The sequence below is a fragment of the Tasmannia lanceolata genome, unplaced genomic scaffold, assembly GCF_043159265.1.
Source record: "Tasmannia lanceolata isolate RefF3 unplaced genomic scaffold, GAP_Taslan_0.1 ptg000011l, whole genome shotgun sequence".
NCBI classification, from domain to species: domain Eukaryota; kingdom Viridiplantae; phylum Streptophyta; class Magnoliopsida; order Canellales; family Winteraceae; genus Tasmannia; species Tasmannia lanceolata.
In genome coordinates this window covers 4,745,156-4,764,329 of record NW_027518688.1, presented here as the reverse complement: position 1 = coordinate 4,764,329, position 19,174 = coordinate 4,745,156, and the positions used below count along the sequence as shown (strand labels likewise).

The 19,174-nt window shown below is 39.2% G+C and overlaps 1 protein-coding gene across 4 annotated transcripts in view; it reads right to left on the bottom strand.

Annotated features, from left to right (window-relative positions):
• Window positions 1–19,174, bottom strand: part of LOC143886379 (zinc finger FYVE domain protein) — a 129,607-nt gene that overhangs the window by 10,844 nt on the left and 99,589 nt on the right. For all 4 annotated transcript variants that reach the window (XM_077390326.1, XM_077390325.1, XM_077390324.1 and 1 more), the window contains 3 exons: window positions 10,502–10,603; window positions 1,882–2,025; window positions 963–1,051 (listed from right to left, as the gene is read on the bottom strand). In XM_077390326.1, coding sequence (XP_077246441.1) covers window positions 963–1,051; window positions 1,882–2,025; window positions 10,502–10,603 — 335 coding nt within the window. The remainder of the gene's footprint in view (window positions 1–962; window positions 1,052–1,881; window positions 2,026–10,501; window positions 10,604–19,174) is intronic.

Here is a 19,174-nt window from a genome sequence, read left to right as displayed (position 1 = left end):
GAAACTAATCAAGGTGGGAAGGATTCGGATTCAATCTGGAGTTCAGCAGGTGCATCAAGAATAATTTATATTTAATATCACAAGTAAAATCTCATAAATGACATTGCCTCAAAGCACTCAACTCAACTCAACTCAACTCAACTAAGCCTTTGTCCCAAACTAGTTGGGGTCGGCAAATGAATCATTTAGAAAATTTTCATGAAGAAGGTGAAAGAATCTACCCGGCTCAAATTGACTAAGTCTAATCCTGACACTAGTTGGGTTCGTCTACATGGATCATTTTCTTCCATTCTCTCCCATCCAAGGTCATGTTCTCTGATATGTTCCTAGCCATCAAGTCTTTCCTCACTGTTTCTACCCAAGTTGTTTTCGGTCTGGCCCTACCTCTTTTTACTCCATCAATTTGGCACGAGTCACTTCTCCTCACTGGAGCATCAAAAGGCCTATGTTGGATATGCCCAAACCATCTTAAGCGGTGCTCTCTCATCTTCTTCTCTATTGGTGCCGCCCCCACGTTTTTACGCAACTCTTCATTTTTAATTCTATCTAACCTTGTGTGGTCGCACATCCACCTAAGCATTCACATCTCCATTACACTCATCTTATGCACATGCTGCTTCTTGGTGGCCCAACATTCTGAGCCGTATAGCATGGCTGGCCTCACAGCTGACTTATAAAGCTTTTCCTTTAACTTGGTAGGTATTTTACGGTCGCACAGAACTCGTGAAGCATGCTTCCAGTTCAACCAACCTCCTCTTATTCTGTGGTTAACATCCTCTAAAATCTCTCCTTCCTTTTGTAGGATTGAATCAAGATAGCAAAAGATATCCCTCTTAGTATGAACCTTCAAGTTGATGAAAAGTAGTATGATTTTAATTGTGTAATTATTCTAGTCCACCTCACAAATCCATAGTAGATAGTCATTTTAAGTAGGACATTTGATGTCAAATGGTAAAACAAACCTGAATGTTTCAGAATCATTTGGATTCCCAAAAAGAGAGTGCTTCCATTGAGGTCCATCTACGTCATTGAAAGATCTCACTACGTCCACCTACATTGTCCTCAAAAATATAAGAAATAGGAGATTTAATGGTAATGCCTATTTGAATACATTACAAATATAATGCAAAGAAATAGCATGGCTTGAGATTCTTTGTGATAGAATTGTAGTACAAGTTCAGCTTTTTTGGGGTGCAGAATCATGCCCTTTTTATCACTAGATCAAGATCAAATGACCTATTTGTACTCTTACAAAGAGTAAAGACAAAAAATATCCTTACTAAAAACAAAATCACATATTCACTTTTACAAACACATAACAAGGGAGTGTCAACGCAATTTTGCAAAGGGTACTTTTGCAGCCCATCTTTCTTATAAAGAGTGTCACTTCAAATGAATTAAATGAATAAGACAAATTCAGCCATAAGGCGGCTCTTCATTCCCGACATGAATAATATAGAAAAAATCAACAAGAGTCCCATCCGTACCATTTTTATCTGAAAGAGAAATGACTTTCACCATTCAAAACAAAAAAAAAGAGAAGTGACTATTTTAATTCTCCAAGCAGGGGGGGTGTCACATAAGTGCCATTTACCTAGGCATTGGACTTGCTTATGATAACATTACAGACCAGATTCAAAAGTCGACAGAACACTAGGGCTCTGATACAATGTCCCTTGACCAATATAGTAGTGTGCACTTGCAAAATAAGGAGTAGAGACATGAACACTCGTACTAATTATGTATGCTTAACAAAAGGACACGGTAAAAAGGAAATAAATTCTATTTGGACATAATGCCAGTTATGGAGAAACATAAAATCAACAAAGCTAAGAAGTTAAAATCATTTGTCTCAGTATCATTGACAAAAGATATCAATACCTGGATTGCCACACGAGCAGAAAACTTGACAAGCCCCTCTTCACTAAGCTTTTCTGAGGCACTTTTTCCTCGAACAGCCTTGGAAACCACCTTAGTGGTTTCTCCTGCTCTCTGTCTTGCTGACAATCCTTCTTCGAAGTGCATCTGCATCCGTTCAAAAGGAAAATATCAAGGAGTATAAAAACAGATATAACCACCATTGCATCTGAAAATACATTAACAAGTACCAATATACTATGGGACCAATTTTTTAATTGATGATGACTGTAAAAGAATTGGTGTTAGAAAGGATATCATCAAAATAATGCGAACTAAAAGTTGTTTTAGTTTTTTTATAACTCGAAATTTATCTAGGGACCGGCAGCACCTAACTTTTTATTTATAATAGAGAAACTACATTAGAGGATGACATAAAAACCTTGCGTCTACACAAAAGCAATACACAAGCAACTGAAAAAGAAACAAAGATTTTTATTTTTTTTGAATGGTAAAAAGAAACAAAGATAATGAACACAAACATTGCTATTGGACATGCAAACACAGGCCTTGGTCTACACAAAACCAATACACAAGCAACTGAAAAAGAAACAAAGATAATGAACACGAACATTGCTATTGGACACGCAAATACGGGATATCTAAGAGATCACATCTCATGGCCACTCTAGCTTTAGGGAAATCACCCCACTTCCAGATTATTATACTAGAATTGGTTTCACAAGCACAATTCCCCAAGGAGTCAGCTACCTAGTTGCCTTCCCTGAATTGGTGTGAGATATTCGCGGCTTGATATCTTGAAAGAACGTCATCATCTCCTCCCAAAAATAAGCAATCGTTCAAGGAGGATCTTGATTCACAGCAATCATCTCCGTAAGGATTTTACTATCCATTTCAGTCCACACATTGGAGAGCCTAAAGATTTCCAAAACCACAAACCATCGCTTCATCCTGTATAGGACCTACCCCATAGTAATGAGGACAGGCAAAGATGAGCTTACCTTGGGCATTTCTAAAGATTTCTCCTCCACCCCAAGTGTTCAATAGCCTTCAATATGTTAGGAGTTAATGCATACCAAAGTCTTCCATAGCCTTCCAGGCCATGAAAGAAGATCACTCATTCCTAATTAGAATGAACTTCAAAAGAAAGGAAAGAATTAAAAGGAAGAAAGAAAAAGATTTTCTAAAACTACGGACTCCTTAAGAAAGAAGATCACACATTCCTAATTAGAATGAACTTCAAAAGAAAGGAAAGAATTAAAAGGAAGAAAGAAAAAGACTTTCTAAAACTACGGACTCCTTAAACAATAACAAGACTCATAACTTAAACTCTCCAACTAATAAGTACTAACAGCAAAAATAAAGCCTCTACATCTGCACCACATTGAAGTGGGCCCATCTTCATTCAAGTGTCTTACATTGATGTGGGCCTCATCTGCATAAAAAATTCCTCACAAACAGTAACTACTCCTCCTCCTTTGGAGCTCTATCTTTTGCAGGTGTTGCTCCACTGCATCCTTAACCTCAGTATGAGGTAGCACTACAACAGTCACCCCATCTTGAAAAGAACTCGTCCTTGCGTACCACACCACCTCTTTGAATAATAAAATGATAATGTTAACAGCATTATGCATGGATTTGCATGGAATGAAGTGCACCATCTCTGAGATGATCAACGACAACAAAAATGCTATCTCCACCGCTTGAAGTCAGAGTATGACCAACTACAAATATCCATGGATACCCACACCCAACGACAATAAAAATGCTATTTCCACTGCTTTCAACCTTCCCTTTTAAAGAGGAGCTCCAAGATAGATAATAGGTAGCTTTTTGTGGCTGTAACCATGGTTTTAATTTGAATGGAATGAAGTGCACCATCTCTGAGATGATCAACGACAACAAAAATGCTATCTCCACCACTTGAAGTCAGAGTATGACCACGTACAAATATCCATGGAGAACCACACCCAACAACAATAAAAATGCTATTTCCATTGCTTTCAACCTTCCCTTTTAAAGAGGAGCTCCAAGATAGCTAATATGTAGCTTTTTTGGGGCTGAAACCATGGTTTTAAATTACGACTGAAATCTGAAATTTCGGATTTCGGCCAAGACCAAAACCGAAACTATCTGAAACCGAAATTTAAACCAGAGTGCCAAGTTTCGGTAATTTCAGCAGAAATTTTCCAAAATTTCGGCACAAGTTTGAAATTTGTTTTGTTTTTTTACTGAATTTTGGCCAAAATTATGGTATTTCGGCCGAAATTTCGGTTTCGGCTATGTCTGAAACCGAAACCGAAACCGAAACCGAAATTTTAAACATTGGCTGCAAGCCATGACTGATTTAATGATAATGCACCTGGTCTAGAAAATCATCTCCGAACATGAAAAACAACTTTTCTCTTTGTTTATGCATTGCCTTGAAATTCTTTCAGATAAAAAATACATGGGGTATTTAGGGATCATTTAGAACCATTTAGAAAAATGATGATATTATCATAAAAAGGCTACATATGGCATACTCCCTCTAGATAACTGATAAATATCAGCCTTATTGCTTTGAAAAACTAGCTTTAAATCCTTAATCAGAACCTCTTCAGCAATTGTGAAAAGGTGAGGCGAAAGAGGCTCACCTTGTCTAATCCCTGTGAAAGAATCCAAATAATCTTTTGGCTCACAATTAAACATAATTGAAAACCAGTAGTTATCCAATATCCTTTTAATAAGTTTTTCGAAGTTAAGCTAAATCCAATCTTTTTCAATGACTTCAAGAATAAATTATCAATTAATTCTATCATAAGCCTTGGCCATATCTAAATAAGAATCACATTCCCACGTTACGTTTTTATCAATACCTTGAACCATCCCAGTGTTATGGTGTAATACCCGGTAAAAATAACAGTTCTTATGCATAAAAACTATTCACATGTTACTATTCCCCTCAGTTTTTCCTATAAATAGAGCAGCCAGAAAGAGAAAGAAAAGGGAGGAAGAGAGGGAGAAAAAGGAAAAGGCCAGGAGAATCACTTTTCCCTGATCGTTGTCATCTTCAAGGTCAACCATCTTCAAATTCCCACTTCTCAGGTTTGATAAGGCAGGTGATAGCTAGACTCGACTAATATCTTTTCTCAATGAAAGTGATGGGGATATGATTATATGTTGTTTTATTCAGATATTTCTTATTAGTTTTACTTCGAATATTCATTGTTTATGTTGCAAGAGAGATTAGAGAGAAAGAGAAACTGAGTTGGGCATCTCCCCCTCACTCAATTATTAATAATAATGAAAAGAGAAGTACAATGCCCAAACTGCCCATAGACTTATAGGCTTATTCTAACACTCCCCCTCAAGCTGGAATGTATAAATCATACATTCCTACCTTGTTACATATATCGCTCAGCTTGGATTTATTCAATGGTTTTGTAAACATATCTGCCAACTGTTCTACAAAATGAGTGAATACAGCGCGTATCTCCCATTTCTGAATCCTCTGATGAATGAAATGACAGTCGACTTCGATATGTTTAGTTCTCTCATGGAAGACAGGATTTGCCGCAATATAGATGGCTGCCCTGTTATCACAATATAACTGTGAAGGAGAGGGAAACCAAATAATCTCAGTCGTAGTATGCGTCATGGCTCTATATTCTGCCTCTGCACTTGATTTCACAATGACATACTGTTTCTTACTTTTCCATGAAACCAGGCTTCCTCCAAAAAAGGTACAATACCCAGTAGTCGATCTCCTATCAGCAGGAGATCCAGCCCAATCAGCATCTGAGAACCCCTCAATCCGTGTATGACCATGCCGTTTGAATAGTAATCCTTTCCCTGGAACACCCTTCAGATACTTGAGAATTTGAACCACCGCGTTCCAATGAGATGTGTGAGAGGTCATGTACTGGCTAACTACCCCAACGGCATAGGATATATCAGGACGAGTAACAGTAAGGTATATGAGCTTGCCCACAAGTCTTCCATACATACCAGGATCTTTCAACAAATCACCCTCTTCTGGAACCAGTTTCACATTTGGATCCATGGTTGCAGCTACTGGTTTCACACCAAGATTTCCTGTCTCTTCTAGCAAATCAAGAACATACTTCCTCCGAGATAGAGATAAACCACGAGAGGAGTACGCAACTTCTATCCCAAGAAAGTATCTGAGACGTCCCAAGTCCTTTGTTGCAAGTTCTTTTTTTAAGAAGTCTTTCAATTTTTTAATTCCCCCTGAGTCACTGCCTGTAATAATGATTCATCAACGTATACAATCAACATAATGCATCCTACTGAGGACTGATAGCTGAATACTGAGTGATCTAGAGCACACTGTTTGAGACCAAACCTCATAACTGCCTCACTAAATCTGCCAAACCAAGCACGTGGTGACTGCTTTAACCCATAAATCACCTTTATGAGGCCACAGGAAAAAAAGGAGTTAATAGACGAATAGATAGAACCAACTAATCAAAAGAGATGGTCATATGACACTTTCCTAAATGAAGGACAAGAATATAGAAAAACCCATCAAGGAACAGGAATCCCCAAGGTGTCGGTGCCGATCAAGAACCAGAAAGTCTTCAGCGCATAGTTTTGGGGATGTGGAAAGGCTACCTGCAAACCCAGGAATTGAGGGGCCAAGAAAAAAAAAATAAATCCCGGAAAGTGATTTTGTGGGCGGGAGGGTGCAAATCCTAATTCCAAGAATAACTTTTCCGAACTGGAAAAAAAATTCTCGGAAAACTTTGAGGGGGAAATGATGAACCTAGTCAATCTCCTCCGATGTAAAAAGGTTTTAAATAAGTCATACTTGGGATTTTTTGTAAATTCATGATGTACTTTAACGGTTTAACCTTCCGCTGCGTAATTACAGGAATAAATATGTTTTGTTGCCCGTAGCGATCCGTTCAGTAAAAATCCGGGTCGTTACATATGGCAATATTTTCAATGATTTGCCTTCTCTCAATAATCTTAAAGAGGATGTTAGCAAAGCGGTTTACAATCAACTTCGAAATGATTTTGTACAAACATTTAGATAAGCTGTAGGACGATAATCTGAAAAAGCATTCAGGTTATCAATTTTAGAATCAATGAAATAAAAGTACATTTGTAAGATCTAGGCATCACACCTCATATGAAGAATTTTTTGGGTTGACGAGATCTTTGGTAACTTCCCAGCAATGTCTGAAGAAAAATTTGTCATATCCATCTGGACCTGGAGAGGATCCATTGGTACACTAAAAACAACCACTCTCACTTCCTCCTCACTGGGATATTCAGAAGCTTATTATTTTTGCACTTATCACTTTAGGAATAATGTTCATTATTTCACCATCCACAATAGCTACCTCTTCAGTCCATTAGGACTTAAAAGTGGTCACAAACAATATCTTGAATGATACTAGAATCCTCCGCACAATTATTATTGTTCCAAATCTTTTTAAAGCTGCTATATTTTCTGCTATGGTTGATTGAAGTATGAAAGAATTTTGTATTTTTACCTCACTCCTGCAGTCACTTTTCTCTTGATTTTTTGTGCCAATAAAATTTCTTCCAGATCTATCTAAAAATAAAAAAAAATAAAAAAAATTCTTCCATGAGAGGGGTAGATTGTTACTGCCTTTAGCTAGTATTCGCTAGAATAGTTTCATTGATTTCAGACGGATCTATATCATACTGATTTTCATCCAAAGTAGTTTAAGTCATCTGCATCTAACACATTTTGATAACCATCCCCCAAAGAAGCTCTATTCCACTCCCTCAAACTACCGTTTAACCATTACTGCTTAAAAGCCAGAATCAATACTCACTCAAACTACCGTTTAACCATTACTGCTTAAAAGCCAGAATCAATAAAGAATAACCAAAGGTAGGTTATTCTTCCTTGAATGCCGATATACATCTTAGCTGATTGTGATCATACAAGATAATTTGTGTCAACTTTACTATCGTAATCTGCACATCGCCGATATACATCATAGCAGATTGCGATCACTCAAGATAATGTGTCTTCCAACTTTAATATGGTAATCTGCACATTTTGAGAATTTATCTCCATAGCTATTGATGGTAGAACTAGTTCCTGGGGCACTGCAGGATAGGGGTGCAACTCGGGCGGGTCGGGTTCGGGTTGAGGCCAACCCGAACCCGACCCAACCCGAGTTCCAACCTGACGAGGTTCAACAGGACCTGACCCGACCCAACCCGATCAGCCCTTTTTGCCGAGTTCAACCCAACCCGAGACTTTAAGCCTAAAAACTAAAAAAATTATTAAAAATTTCAGGTTGAACTCAGGTCGGGTTGCCCAAGCCCTCAACCTGAACCCGACCCAAACTCAACCCGGGTTGAGAAAACCGAACCTGAACCCGAACCCGACTTGAACTCAACCCAACCCGAGTTTTTCCCAGGTTGAACCCGCCGGTTCGGGTTGAGCCCGCCCGAGTTGCACCCCTAAGGCAGGATTAGAGATCTAAAAAATTAACTTGAGATGTGATATGTATGTATGTATGTATGTATGTGTGTGTGTGTGCGTGTATATTCGCCATGCCACCAGATTCAAAAAGAAAATCTCGACCGAGACACAAAATTTCAAGATCTGATTGAAACAGATCGAGATGAAAACTAGTACCTTCGGATCTGATCTTTTAAGCCATTTTTCAGCCTTCATATATTATTCAACCAGGAAAAAAGGGCACCACAACAATGTAAAAAACTATACCCTACGTCTCGAAGGAAGAATAAGATCCCCAACATAGCTTTATGGGTAATGAAGTCTGTCGTATGGCCATATGACGTCGTGGGTTGACGGGAGCATCAAAGAGGAAGAAAAAAGGCTATTTCCCACTCTGATACCAATTTGCAGTTCACAATGTTATAGACAGATAAGAAGGAGAAGAAAAGGACAAAGAGATAGACTTTGGGAAAAAGGTTATCTCCTACTCTTGTTAGTAATGTTTTCGTAGGCCTCCTTAAAACTTCAGAGCATGCCACAACATTATCTAATGTGGTACAGGCCAGGCGCATCTTATGGCTGAAAAATTAAAGAAAAGATAAGAGGGCCTCTTTTTCACTCCTATGACAACATGTGTTTCCATTTATGGGGCAAAATATATCTCAATGAATTTATTTTTTCTAAATTACTTTCCCAACATTATCTCTCTCCGGTTTTCAGTTTCCCATTGGTGCTATGGAAAAAAAGGAGAGAATACAGTTTGTCTCCTGCACTGTTTCTCATTTCTGTTTTGTAGACATGCCACTATGGACAGAACACATGGTATTTTACATTACAATGTTAAAATTATAAGATGCGAAACAAATAATTCTATATTTATATATGTCTATTCGCTTTACTACATAATGCAACACACTAAGGGCACGTTTTGTTACCATGAATTTTTTTTTCATGATAATCGGTATCTCCAAGTGGAGATGAGGGTGAAGTGGCTAAAAATGTGGAAATATAAACAGGAAACTAGTGTCTCCAAGTGACGAGAAGGGGCTAAAAATCAGGAAACAAGAAACTCTACCCAAAATAGGATGACTTCTTCTTGATTTTCAGCCACTTTTCAGGCTCATCTCAATCGTGCCCTCTCAAATCTCTCTCCTCCCACTGCCCTACTCCTGTCTCACACTCTCACCACTTGGAGACACCGATTTATGATATCAAGAAATTCCTGGCTGCCAGACATGGCCTAAGTATCACAACATATACAGAAAAATGTCTAGTCATAAAGGCATAGATGTTATAGAAGTTCTCCTCTTTTTTATGTTATGATGTCTTGATAAAAATATGGAATGAAAGGACTATAGTATCTGCACTTGCTAGTATACGACACAGTATGTACTCTTATAATTAAGTTATTTTCCTACTTATAAAACTTAAATTGTTCATGAAAAGGCCTAGTCTTGACCAAGGAAACAGGATCTGCACTTGCTAGTATACGACACAGTATGTACTCTTATAATTAAATTATTTTCCAACTTATCAAACTTAAACTGTTCATGAAAAGGCCTAGTCTTGACCAAGGAAGCAGGATTCTTCCCTGGAGTGGGGAACCTCGATTCCCGGGTTATCGAATCCGAAACGGGATTCTTCTCGAATCCCCGAAAACTAGGAATCCCGGTTCGGATTTGCCGGAAACCCGATTCCCACTTTTGGGAATAACGGTTTATGATTCCCAGGAAACCCGATTCCTACTTTTGGGAACTGCGGTTTAATGTTATCTGAAACACGATTTCCAGGTGATTCCTCGGAGATTCCCTGGCGATGCCCAACTCTCCGGCGATTCTCCAACGATTCTCCGGTGACTCCGCGGTTACTCTACGGTGACTCTCCAGCAACTTCACGATTCCCACTTCTGACCATCCCGGGAGCCTTCGATCCCCGCTTTCGATTCCCGCTTTCGATTCCCGCAACCTTGGTCTTGACCAGGCCATGATAAAACTAGAAATCGCCCCCATCAAGTCTCAATTGTGTATATGTTTTGAGCCTTGGTTAAAAAGGCCATCCATTACCGTCATAGCTGAATTGCGGTTACGCAAAACAACACAAGTCTAAACTGAAAGCATGCTGAAGTTTCTCCCAGGTTGTGGGTATCATAATGTTAAATGAAAGCCTTACCTTGGCATGCTCCAAATGCTTTATAGCTTCATCTTGAGAAGAAGAATTCATAAATAACTGAATACAACAAAGGCCAGCAGCAACATGGTCCTTCTTGATTACCTGAAAAATTACGCTAGGGGATTATACACCACAAACTGGATGCTACGACGAAAAGAAAATTACAGGAAGCTCAGAAATTGGATGAAAATTGTGGCATAACATCCTGAGAAAAAATTATTTATATCGGATATCTACCTTCAAAAAAGAAAGTCAATGTTACATATATCGGCAGGCAAAAAAGAGTTCACATGTTTGTAAGGTTATTTTGCAAAAAGAAAACTTAGACATGACAGTGAAAAAAGAAAAACCTAGACATGACAGCTCTCACTTGGATTGAGCAGAACCCTATCAGTAATGAGTAAACAAGCATCTGCTGGGGCAAGGTTGCGACAAGAAATGGTGGAGAAAACAACATATTAAGGCAAATTAACTCTTTCAGGTCACAAGACAAATAGTCGTATATTACATGCATAAAGTCCTTATAAGTCATAAGTATTACATGTACAAGTTTATTCAATTTTAAAATATAGTGCATACATATCAGATCTGACCACAATAAGAGATACTATTGAGAGGAATTCTAAATGGCATATATAGTACAATACAAGTAATACAAATCTATCGTCAATCCATGGAAGTCAGGCCAATGGATTCAATCAACATTTATGTCAATCATATTGAGCAATGGCAGTCGGATATGCTTTTGATTTTGTATGGAAGTGAAAAGAATAATAGTAGAAGAATTGATGAGAAACGTTTCCCTTGCCCTTAAACTCTTACTGATCAAATTGGACGTCTTTAAAAGGACTTCTTGTGGAATGACAAAGAAGACTACGAGAAGTACCACTTGGTGTGCTGGAAAGTAAATAAAAAATAAGGTTAGTGGAAACCAAGACCCTCCCTCCGATTCTTACAAAATTTAGACAATTCCTTGAAAAAAATGATTGATTTGTCTGAGAATCCCTTTCATCAGCGGGAGAAATATTAAATAGATAAGAGACTAAAAAAGAGGGTGGTGTTGAAATAGAAAGGTTGAGAGATGAAAAAACCAGTGCTTGGGAAATAGTTGCAGGGGTCTGGGGAGGAGGAACATAGTTTGTAAAACAGCGTTATTTCTATAAAGTACGGAATAGATTGGGGAGGTTGGAATCTTGAAGAAAAAGCATGGAGCTACCAAATCTGTTGGGAGATTGTAGTGCTATAAGTGGTGTAGCTTATTACAATGCTAAACACAAACGGTTTAAAGTTGGTGTGAGCAACATATTTTAAGTTTGGATTGGATCCGTGGTGCAATGATGCCCCCCTTATGGTCTCCCATCATGACTTGTTTGAAATAGATAGGAAATTCTTTCGGATGGCTGTTTTCTCAAAAAGATATTAATAATGCCTTTTACAAGGAAATAAAAAATAAGTATATATTGAACAACTTGAGGAGTTTGATGTGGCAAATTGCAGAGATTATGTCTGCAAATTCAGGAACCCAATTTATTGATTAAAAAACGATCTACTGGCATGGTACGATACACTTAATCAAACTATTACAGCAAGGCGATGAAAAAGAAGTGTTCTATAAACTTCACTCTTCAACCATCACGCACTACAATATCTCACTATTACAAGACCAGAAATTACACATGCAATAAATCAAGTATGTTGGTTCTTACATGATCCCAAAGAGGAACATCTACATGCTGCAAAGAGAATCACGAGGTATATTAGAGGCCTTTTTTTATCATCGATTGCTTTACGGAACTAGTAAGGAGAAAGAGATAAAGGTACGAGGTTATTCTGATGTTGACAGGGTTGCTGACAAGATATGAGGAGATCAATGATAAGGATTTGTATCATGGTGAACAATTGTAAAATCAAGTGGAAAATCACAAAGCAAAGAAAAAGAGTAAGATCTGGCGCCAAAGCAGGGGTCCATTGCTATGGCATCCACCACTGTATTGTTCACTTGGGTTCAACACCTTTTCCATGAGCTACACATTGATTCAGGTTGTCATACTCTATTGTGATCAATCAGAGGTTGATAAATCTTATTTCAAAATCTAGCCATTCATGCATGGCATTCATGCAAAAAAATCAGAGGGTGATAATCTTATTTCAAAATCTAGTCATTCATATAGAGATTGACTATCCTATCTCAGCTTTAGAAGCCATATTTTCAGAAGGACAGGACAAATCAATTAAATCATCAAAGAAAGAAACTTCCTTGGCTTTATTAGAAGATTTAGCTTTCCAAATAGACTGTTGTTTACCTTTACTCGTAGCATGCGAGGGATGATTCACTTTTGAGGGAATGGGTACTCCGGAGAAAGCAGAGAGCAGTTAGATTGATCAAGTTGCAGATATCCGTATGAAGGGCCTCGCTACCATTGTTTGAAATTTCGGAAGAGAAATACGAAATTCCGGACCAAAATTTCGGATCTCGGCCGGGACCGACACCGAAAGTACGTTGATTCGGTGTCGGTCCCGAATTTCGGTAATTTCGGCCAAATTTTTTTAAATTTTTTTTCCTGAAATTATGATTTTTAGCCAAATTTTTGGGGCTAAAAAATCAGAAATTTCCAATTTTTTATTTTTTTTACAGAATTTCGGCATTTCGGCTGAAATTTCGGTTTTGGCTGAGGCCGAAACCGAAACCGAAACAGAAATTTCAATCCTTGCTCGCTACAAACCATCGTGCTGATCTAGTTGACAAGCTGGTTATCTTGAGAACAACACGTTGGCTTGAGGGGCAGTGTTAAAGTATGCACAAATTCAGTCCATGTATCATGTTTTTAGTGTCCTTCATCAAAGGCATTTATGTATTTTGGCCACATGTATATAATACAATGAAATTGTCAGCTAGATACTAATAACAAACCTATCGACTCTCTCCTACATGAATTGTCTCCTCTGTCCTCTTCTCTCTTTCTCATATGAAGAACCATATGATTTTAATTAAATTTACAAATCTATTTTTCATGAGGTAATCAGGATAATTTGTATGAAAAAAAAGTACTGAAACATTATGGTACATGCAATAAGGTCTGGCAAAGTTTATGCAATAGCATATGAGGTTGGCTTCAAGGATATCATTACAGAATGAGAATGACAACTTCTCAAAGGAACTAATTGAACATGATTCAAGTATTGAATCAGTATGCCGAATAAATATTACAATACTTGGAAAACAAAAATTCAATATATATTTAGAAAAATTCAGATGTGTATATATTTGGTCGGGTTGACAATTCCCAACCCAGACCTGAATCCAACCCGGAAAAGTTCAACCCAACCCGTCCAAAAAATCGGGTTGAACCCGTCGGGTTCGGGTTGACCCGACCCAAGTTGCACCCCTACTCTCTCTCTCAGGGGCCTACCACTTAAGTTCACTATATGAATAAAATAAGCGCAAGAAGCAAATGTAAAAATGTAAATGGGGCCCACAAAACATAAATCCTATTAAAATTAAAAATTCATATGAAAGCACGAATAAAAATCAGACTAAAAATGTGTGGATGATCCCTGGGCCCACTAGCACTGATAATCCTCTCGCAGGCATAGTAAAGGAGCTATGAGTGCCCCTTTTCGGCATTGTGTGAATAAGTTTTGCTACAAAAATTATCTGCCATCTGCTTTGCTTCAATCTCCCATGGTTGAGAAGGTTTCAGCCCCGAATCTAAGGGGTCATTGCTGGAGTCATCGTCATTCGCCCTTGAATCTAAGGGATCATAGTTGAAGTCATCGTCATAGTAAAGAACCAAATGCTTCACGTTAAAACTGTCCAAAGTCTTCACATAGCTTATTAGCGTCAGGCGATACACACTATCATTGATCTTCTCAATCATCTCATAAGGACCAATCTTCCTCCTACTCAGCTTACTATAATGACCAACTGAAAAACGATATGGAATAAAAAAAGGCCCATACATAGTCGCCAACGTCGAATATCAATTGTCTCATGTCCTAGTCGGGGCTTTGCGTGTCCCTCTCTCGCATTTTGTGAATTAGGCTATGCTGTAAACCTTATTTGCCATATGATTCGCTTCAGTCTCCTACAGTTGAGAAGGATTCTCCCTTGAATCTTGGGGGTCATTGTTGGAATCGTCGTCATAGTAATGCACCAAATGCTTCACATAAAGTCTTCAAATAGCTTGGGAGCTTTAGGCGATACACAGTATCATTGATCTTCTCAATCACCTCACAAGGACCAATCTTCCTTGTGGTGCGCAGCTTACTATAATCACCAATCGGAACCGATCTGGATTCAAAAAAGTCCATCCATAGTTGCCTACGTTGAATGTCAATTGTCTCTTGTGCTTGCCGACTCATGCTTCATAGCTGGCATAGGTCACCTCTAACCTTTCTTTTACCGGTTCGTGGACAACCTTCAATTTTACAACCATATCTTTCGCCCTCTGATTCACTCGAGCAATCATTGATAATGGAGGTAAGTCTAATGCAGTGTGAGGATTGTATTCTTATACAATCTGAGATGGTGAGAAACCCATGCTCCTATTCTGTTTCCAGTTAACTCAGCCTGGGCCAACTGCAAATCCCAATTTCCGGGCGAATCACCAAGAAAACAACTAAGTAAATTGTCAAGTCTCTTATTCACCACTTTGGTCTGGCCATCCGTTCAAGGGTGATGAGCACAACCGAAGTTGAATGACGTGAACATTTTCTTCGATAGACGTAGCAAAAAATTCTCACAAACTTCTTCTGATACCTGTCCAAAGTAGTTGATTAGGGTATACTATGAAGCTGTACAATCTCGCTGAAAAACGGTGGAGCAATACTACTCTTGCCCATGGTCTTTTAGCATGCAATGAACTGAGACATTTTAGAAAATCTATCAACAACGACAAATACACTATCCATACTCCCGGGGTCCGTGACAAACCAAGAACAAAATCCATTAATAAATCATCCCACGGTGGTGCAATTTGGGTTGGGCTCAAGATGAGTTCAACCCGATTTTGGCTCGATTTGGGTTGGCATTTCCTCAAGTTGGGTTGGGTTAGGGTTGGGAAAAGCCAACCCAATTTAATTTCCTGTTGGGTTAGGGTTGAGACCTTGGCAACCCAATCTGAACCCTACCCCCGTCCTGTAATTTTATCGTGATTTTCTTAAGGTTATGTTTTTTCCTTGTATTATTTGTTTGGCCATAGGTGAACCCGAACCCAACCCGACTCAACCCGACCCGATTTGGAACAAACAGGTTAGATGGGTTGGGTTAGGGTTGAGAGATTTAGAGGCGGGTTGGGTTAGGGTTGACCATCCTCGACCAGAGGCTCTGGTTAGGGTTGAGGGAATGCTATCATGGGTTGGGCTAGGGTTGGCTTCAAGCTGATCCAACCCGACCCGAGTTGCACCCCTATTTGGAATAGGCAAAGGCATGTACAAACGTGCGCATGTTGTTGTTCCCTTCGATAATTGAATGTGTAGCCCCTCTAAAAATACGTCTAGACAACCTGTGTCCATCACGGTCAATAGTATTGTGCATTGACCAATGTGAGAGACTTATCTTTACAAAAATACTAGACCTATCTGTACCAAAATGCCCCTCACAATGATGTTCTTTGACACTTGAGTAAGCTCAAAAAGCAATCCGGCACACATAACTATATTCCATGAAATAAATAGCCGTTGCACACCAGAAAATCAGAGCAGTGCCAAGTAATAATATCATGCAGAAGAGGCTCGAAATGTGCATCCTCCATCAACATGATTATGAAAGAATCAAAGCCACAAACTTCAACCAGTACAGTTAATAATAATGCTAACCGCCTACTCAGTGCATCTTTCACCTTATTCTGCACGCCTGCTCTGTGCTTGACTGAAATTGAATTCCTACAAATAATTCACTCACTTCGTGTGCCGAGATAGCATCTCCAATCCCTTAATGCCTGGAAAATTGCTTATAGCTTAACATCATATGTCAAATAGTTTCTTGCCAACCCAAGCTTCTCATTAAAGAAAGCAATTGGCTTCTTCAAATTGCCCAATATTACTCCAATCCCGACCTTAGAGGCATTACACTACCTCAAAAAGCTCGTCAGTCCGATAAAGCAAGTACAAGTGCTGAAACTAGCCGTGCCTCGATACGTGGAAAGGCGTTGTCCGCCTTTGGAGTCCATATAAATCTTTTATTTCCTTTCATACAATGTATAAAAAATGGTGCTAAAATCACTAATGAAATGGCAGTAGAAAGAGGCTAGCACATTGAAACGCTGAACATTGGTCAAGGTGGAAGGTGCAGGCCAATCAACAATTGCCTTCACCTTTGATTCCTCCATTCAAACACCATCGGTTGAAGCCTCATACCACAAGAACGACAACCTCGAGTTTATAAATGTACAGTTCTTGAAATTGGCAAATAAATTGGACCTGCGTAGCACACCAAATACCTCACACAAATGGAGCATGTGGGAGTTAGTACATGAGCTGTAAATTAGTATATAATCAAACAAAGCCATGGCCAAACAGCCTATAAAAGGTTGCAATAATTGGTTCGTTCTGAGTATAAAAGTGCTTGGAACTTAGATAACCCAAATGGCATAACCAACAACTCATACAGTCCCTCTCACGTCTTAAAGGCAGTCTTCCACTCATCACTGGGTCGTATTCGAATATGTTCGCAACTACTTTTCAAATCCACCGTAGAAGAAAAATATTGCCCCACTTAAGTGTTCCAACATGGCGATGAGATGGGGTAGTGGAAACTTGTACTTTAACTTCACTGCGATTTTATTGATGGAAACTTATACTTAACTACGATTTAATTTTTGTAGCATCATTGTCCAGACATAAGAAATGAATCGTGCTTAGGTGTTAGTAAATCATGGACATCACAAGGGCCCAGACTTTCCCTTCGGAAACACTTTTCCAACAACACCCTCACTTGCCGATTGAGCTCCTTATCTTCCCTAGTATTCATGCGGTAATGTACTTTATTGAGTAAACTAGCATTTAGGACGAGGTCCATATGATGTTGTATCCCTCGCAATGGTGGTAGACCCGACAGTAGATCATTGGGAAAAGCATCAGCAAACTCCTCTAGAAAGGATTGCACCAGATCAGAAGTCGATCGAGACTTTTCCAGGTCAGCACGTACATGATTCCACTTTTATTTCTTCTAGGAATTTGTTCAAGGATATTAGTTCACTCCCATAGTAAAGGTTTAGCAAGTATCTCTTTTTACGGAACAGAAAAGGATCTTTATACTGTCCTTCCATGCTAGTGTTTTTCTTCTCGTCGTTAATCAAATGTCTATCATATTTCCACGAGAGTCCAGTGAAATATGGCTTGCATCAATCTCAATCACACCACCCCTAGTTGAGGACTAGCGAGTATCTCTTTTTGCAGAACAAAAAAGAATCTTTATACTGTCCTTCCAAAAAGTGCTAGTGTTTTTCTTCTCGTCGTTAATCAAATGTCTATCATATTGCCACGAGAGTACAATGAAATATGGCTTGCATCAATCTCGATCACACCAGTCCATACTTTAGCACAATATTGTTTACCGAGTGAAAAGTAATCAAGCGATGTTTGGTTACACTTACATAGGTTTGGTTACGCTTACATCAACACCACATTTCAGCCATGACAACTTGTATGGGAGAGGATGCTTCTCTGTGGGTAAATGCAACTTCATTGATGGTCTCCTTAGACACCATGTTTTCACAACCAAGGATTGAAATTTAGGTTTCGGTTTGGCCTTAGCCGAAAACGAAACTTCGGTGACTATTTCGATTTCGGTGAAAATCTTATAATTTCGGCTGGAATTTTTAAATTTCGGTCCCGACAAAAATCTGAAATTTCAGTATTTCGGCCAAAATTTAAAACCATGTTCACAACTACCGCTGTCAATATTCACCTTGCACACTTTCCCAACTGCCACACATGTGGTATAATAAGTATTGCCTTCCTACCTCGCTTTCCATGGAGTAGGGATGTGAAGAAACGGTGCACCGCATCTTGCACTACTAGTTGTTGATACGTATAGAATAGATGCAAGTTGCCCTATTAGCAAGAGTAGTCAAATCTCATGTTTGTCCGGGGCGTGTTCGCGTATTACGAAAGCCGTATTGCCCGAAGGGGGCATGCTGCAAGAGCGTAGGTGAGTTGTAAGCGTAGAAGGCGTGCCCGAAGGGCAGCGGCAGCAGTGTGGTTCTAGGTGCCGTCGCTAGATTGAGATCTGCAGGGTGGCGGGGACTTCGCCCTAATTAGTACAGGCCTGTAGCGGTGGTAGGCTGAGTAGGGCTCGAACCTACAATATCACCGTTATGAGAGGTACATTTGAACCAATTAAACTATAAGCCCCTACTTATCTCTACATGCAATTCGCTCACTTTGGGAAATTCTTACGCGTTACTCACCCGTCCGCCACTGGAAACACCACTTTTCGTCTGACTTGCATGTGTTAAGCATGCCGCCAGTGTTCATCCTGAGCCAGGATCGAACTCTCCATGAGATTCACAGTTGCATTACTTATAGCTTTCTTGTTCGTAGACAAAGCTGATTCGGAATTGTCTTTCATTCCAAGGCATAACTTGTATCCATGCACTTATTTGAAAAAGGCCTTGTTCTTTGGAAGATCTATCTCGTGTCTGGTACTGCATGGTTCCACTCTGCAAGAAC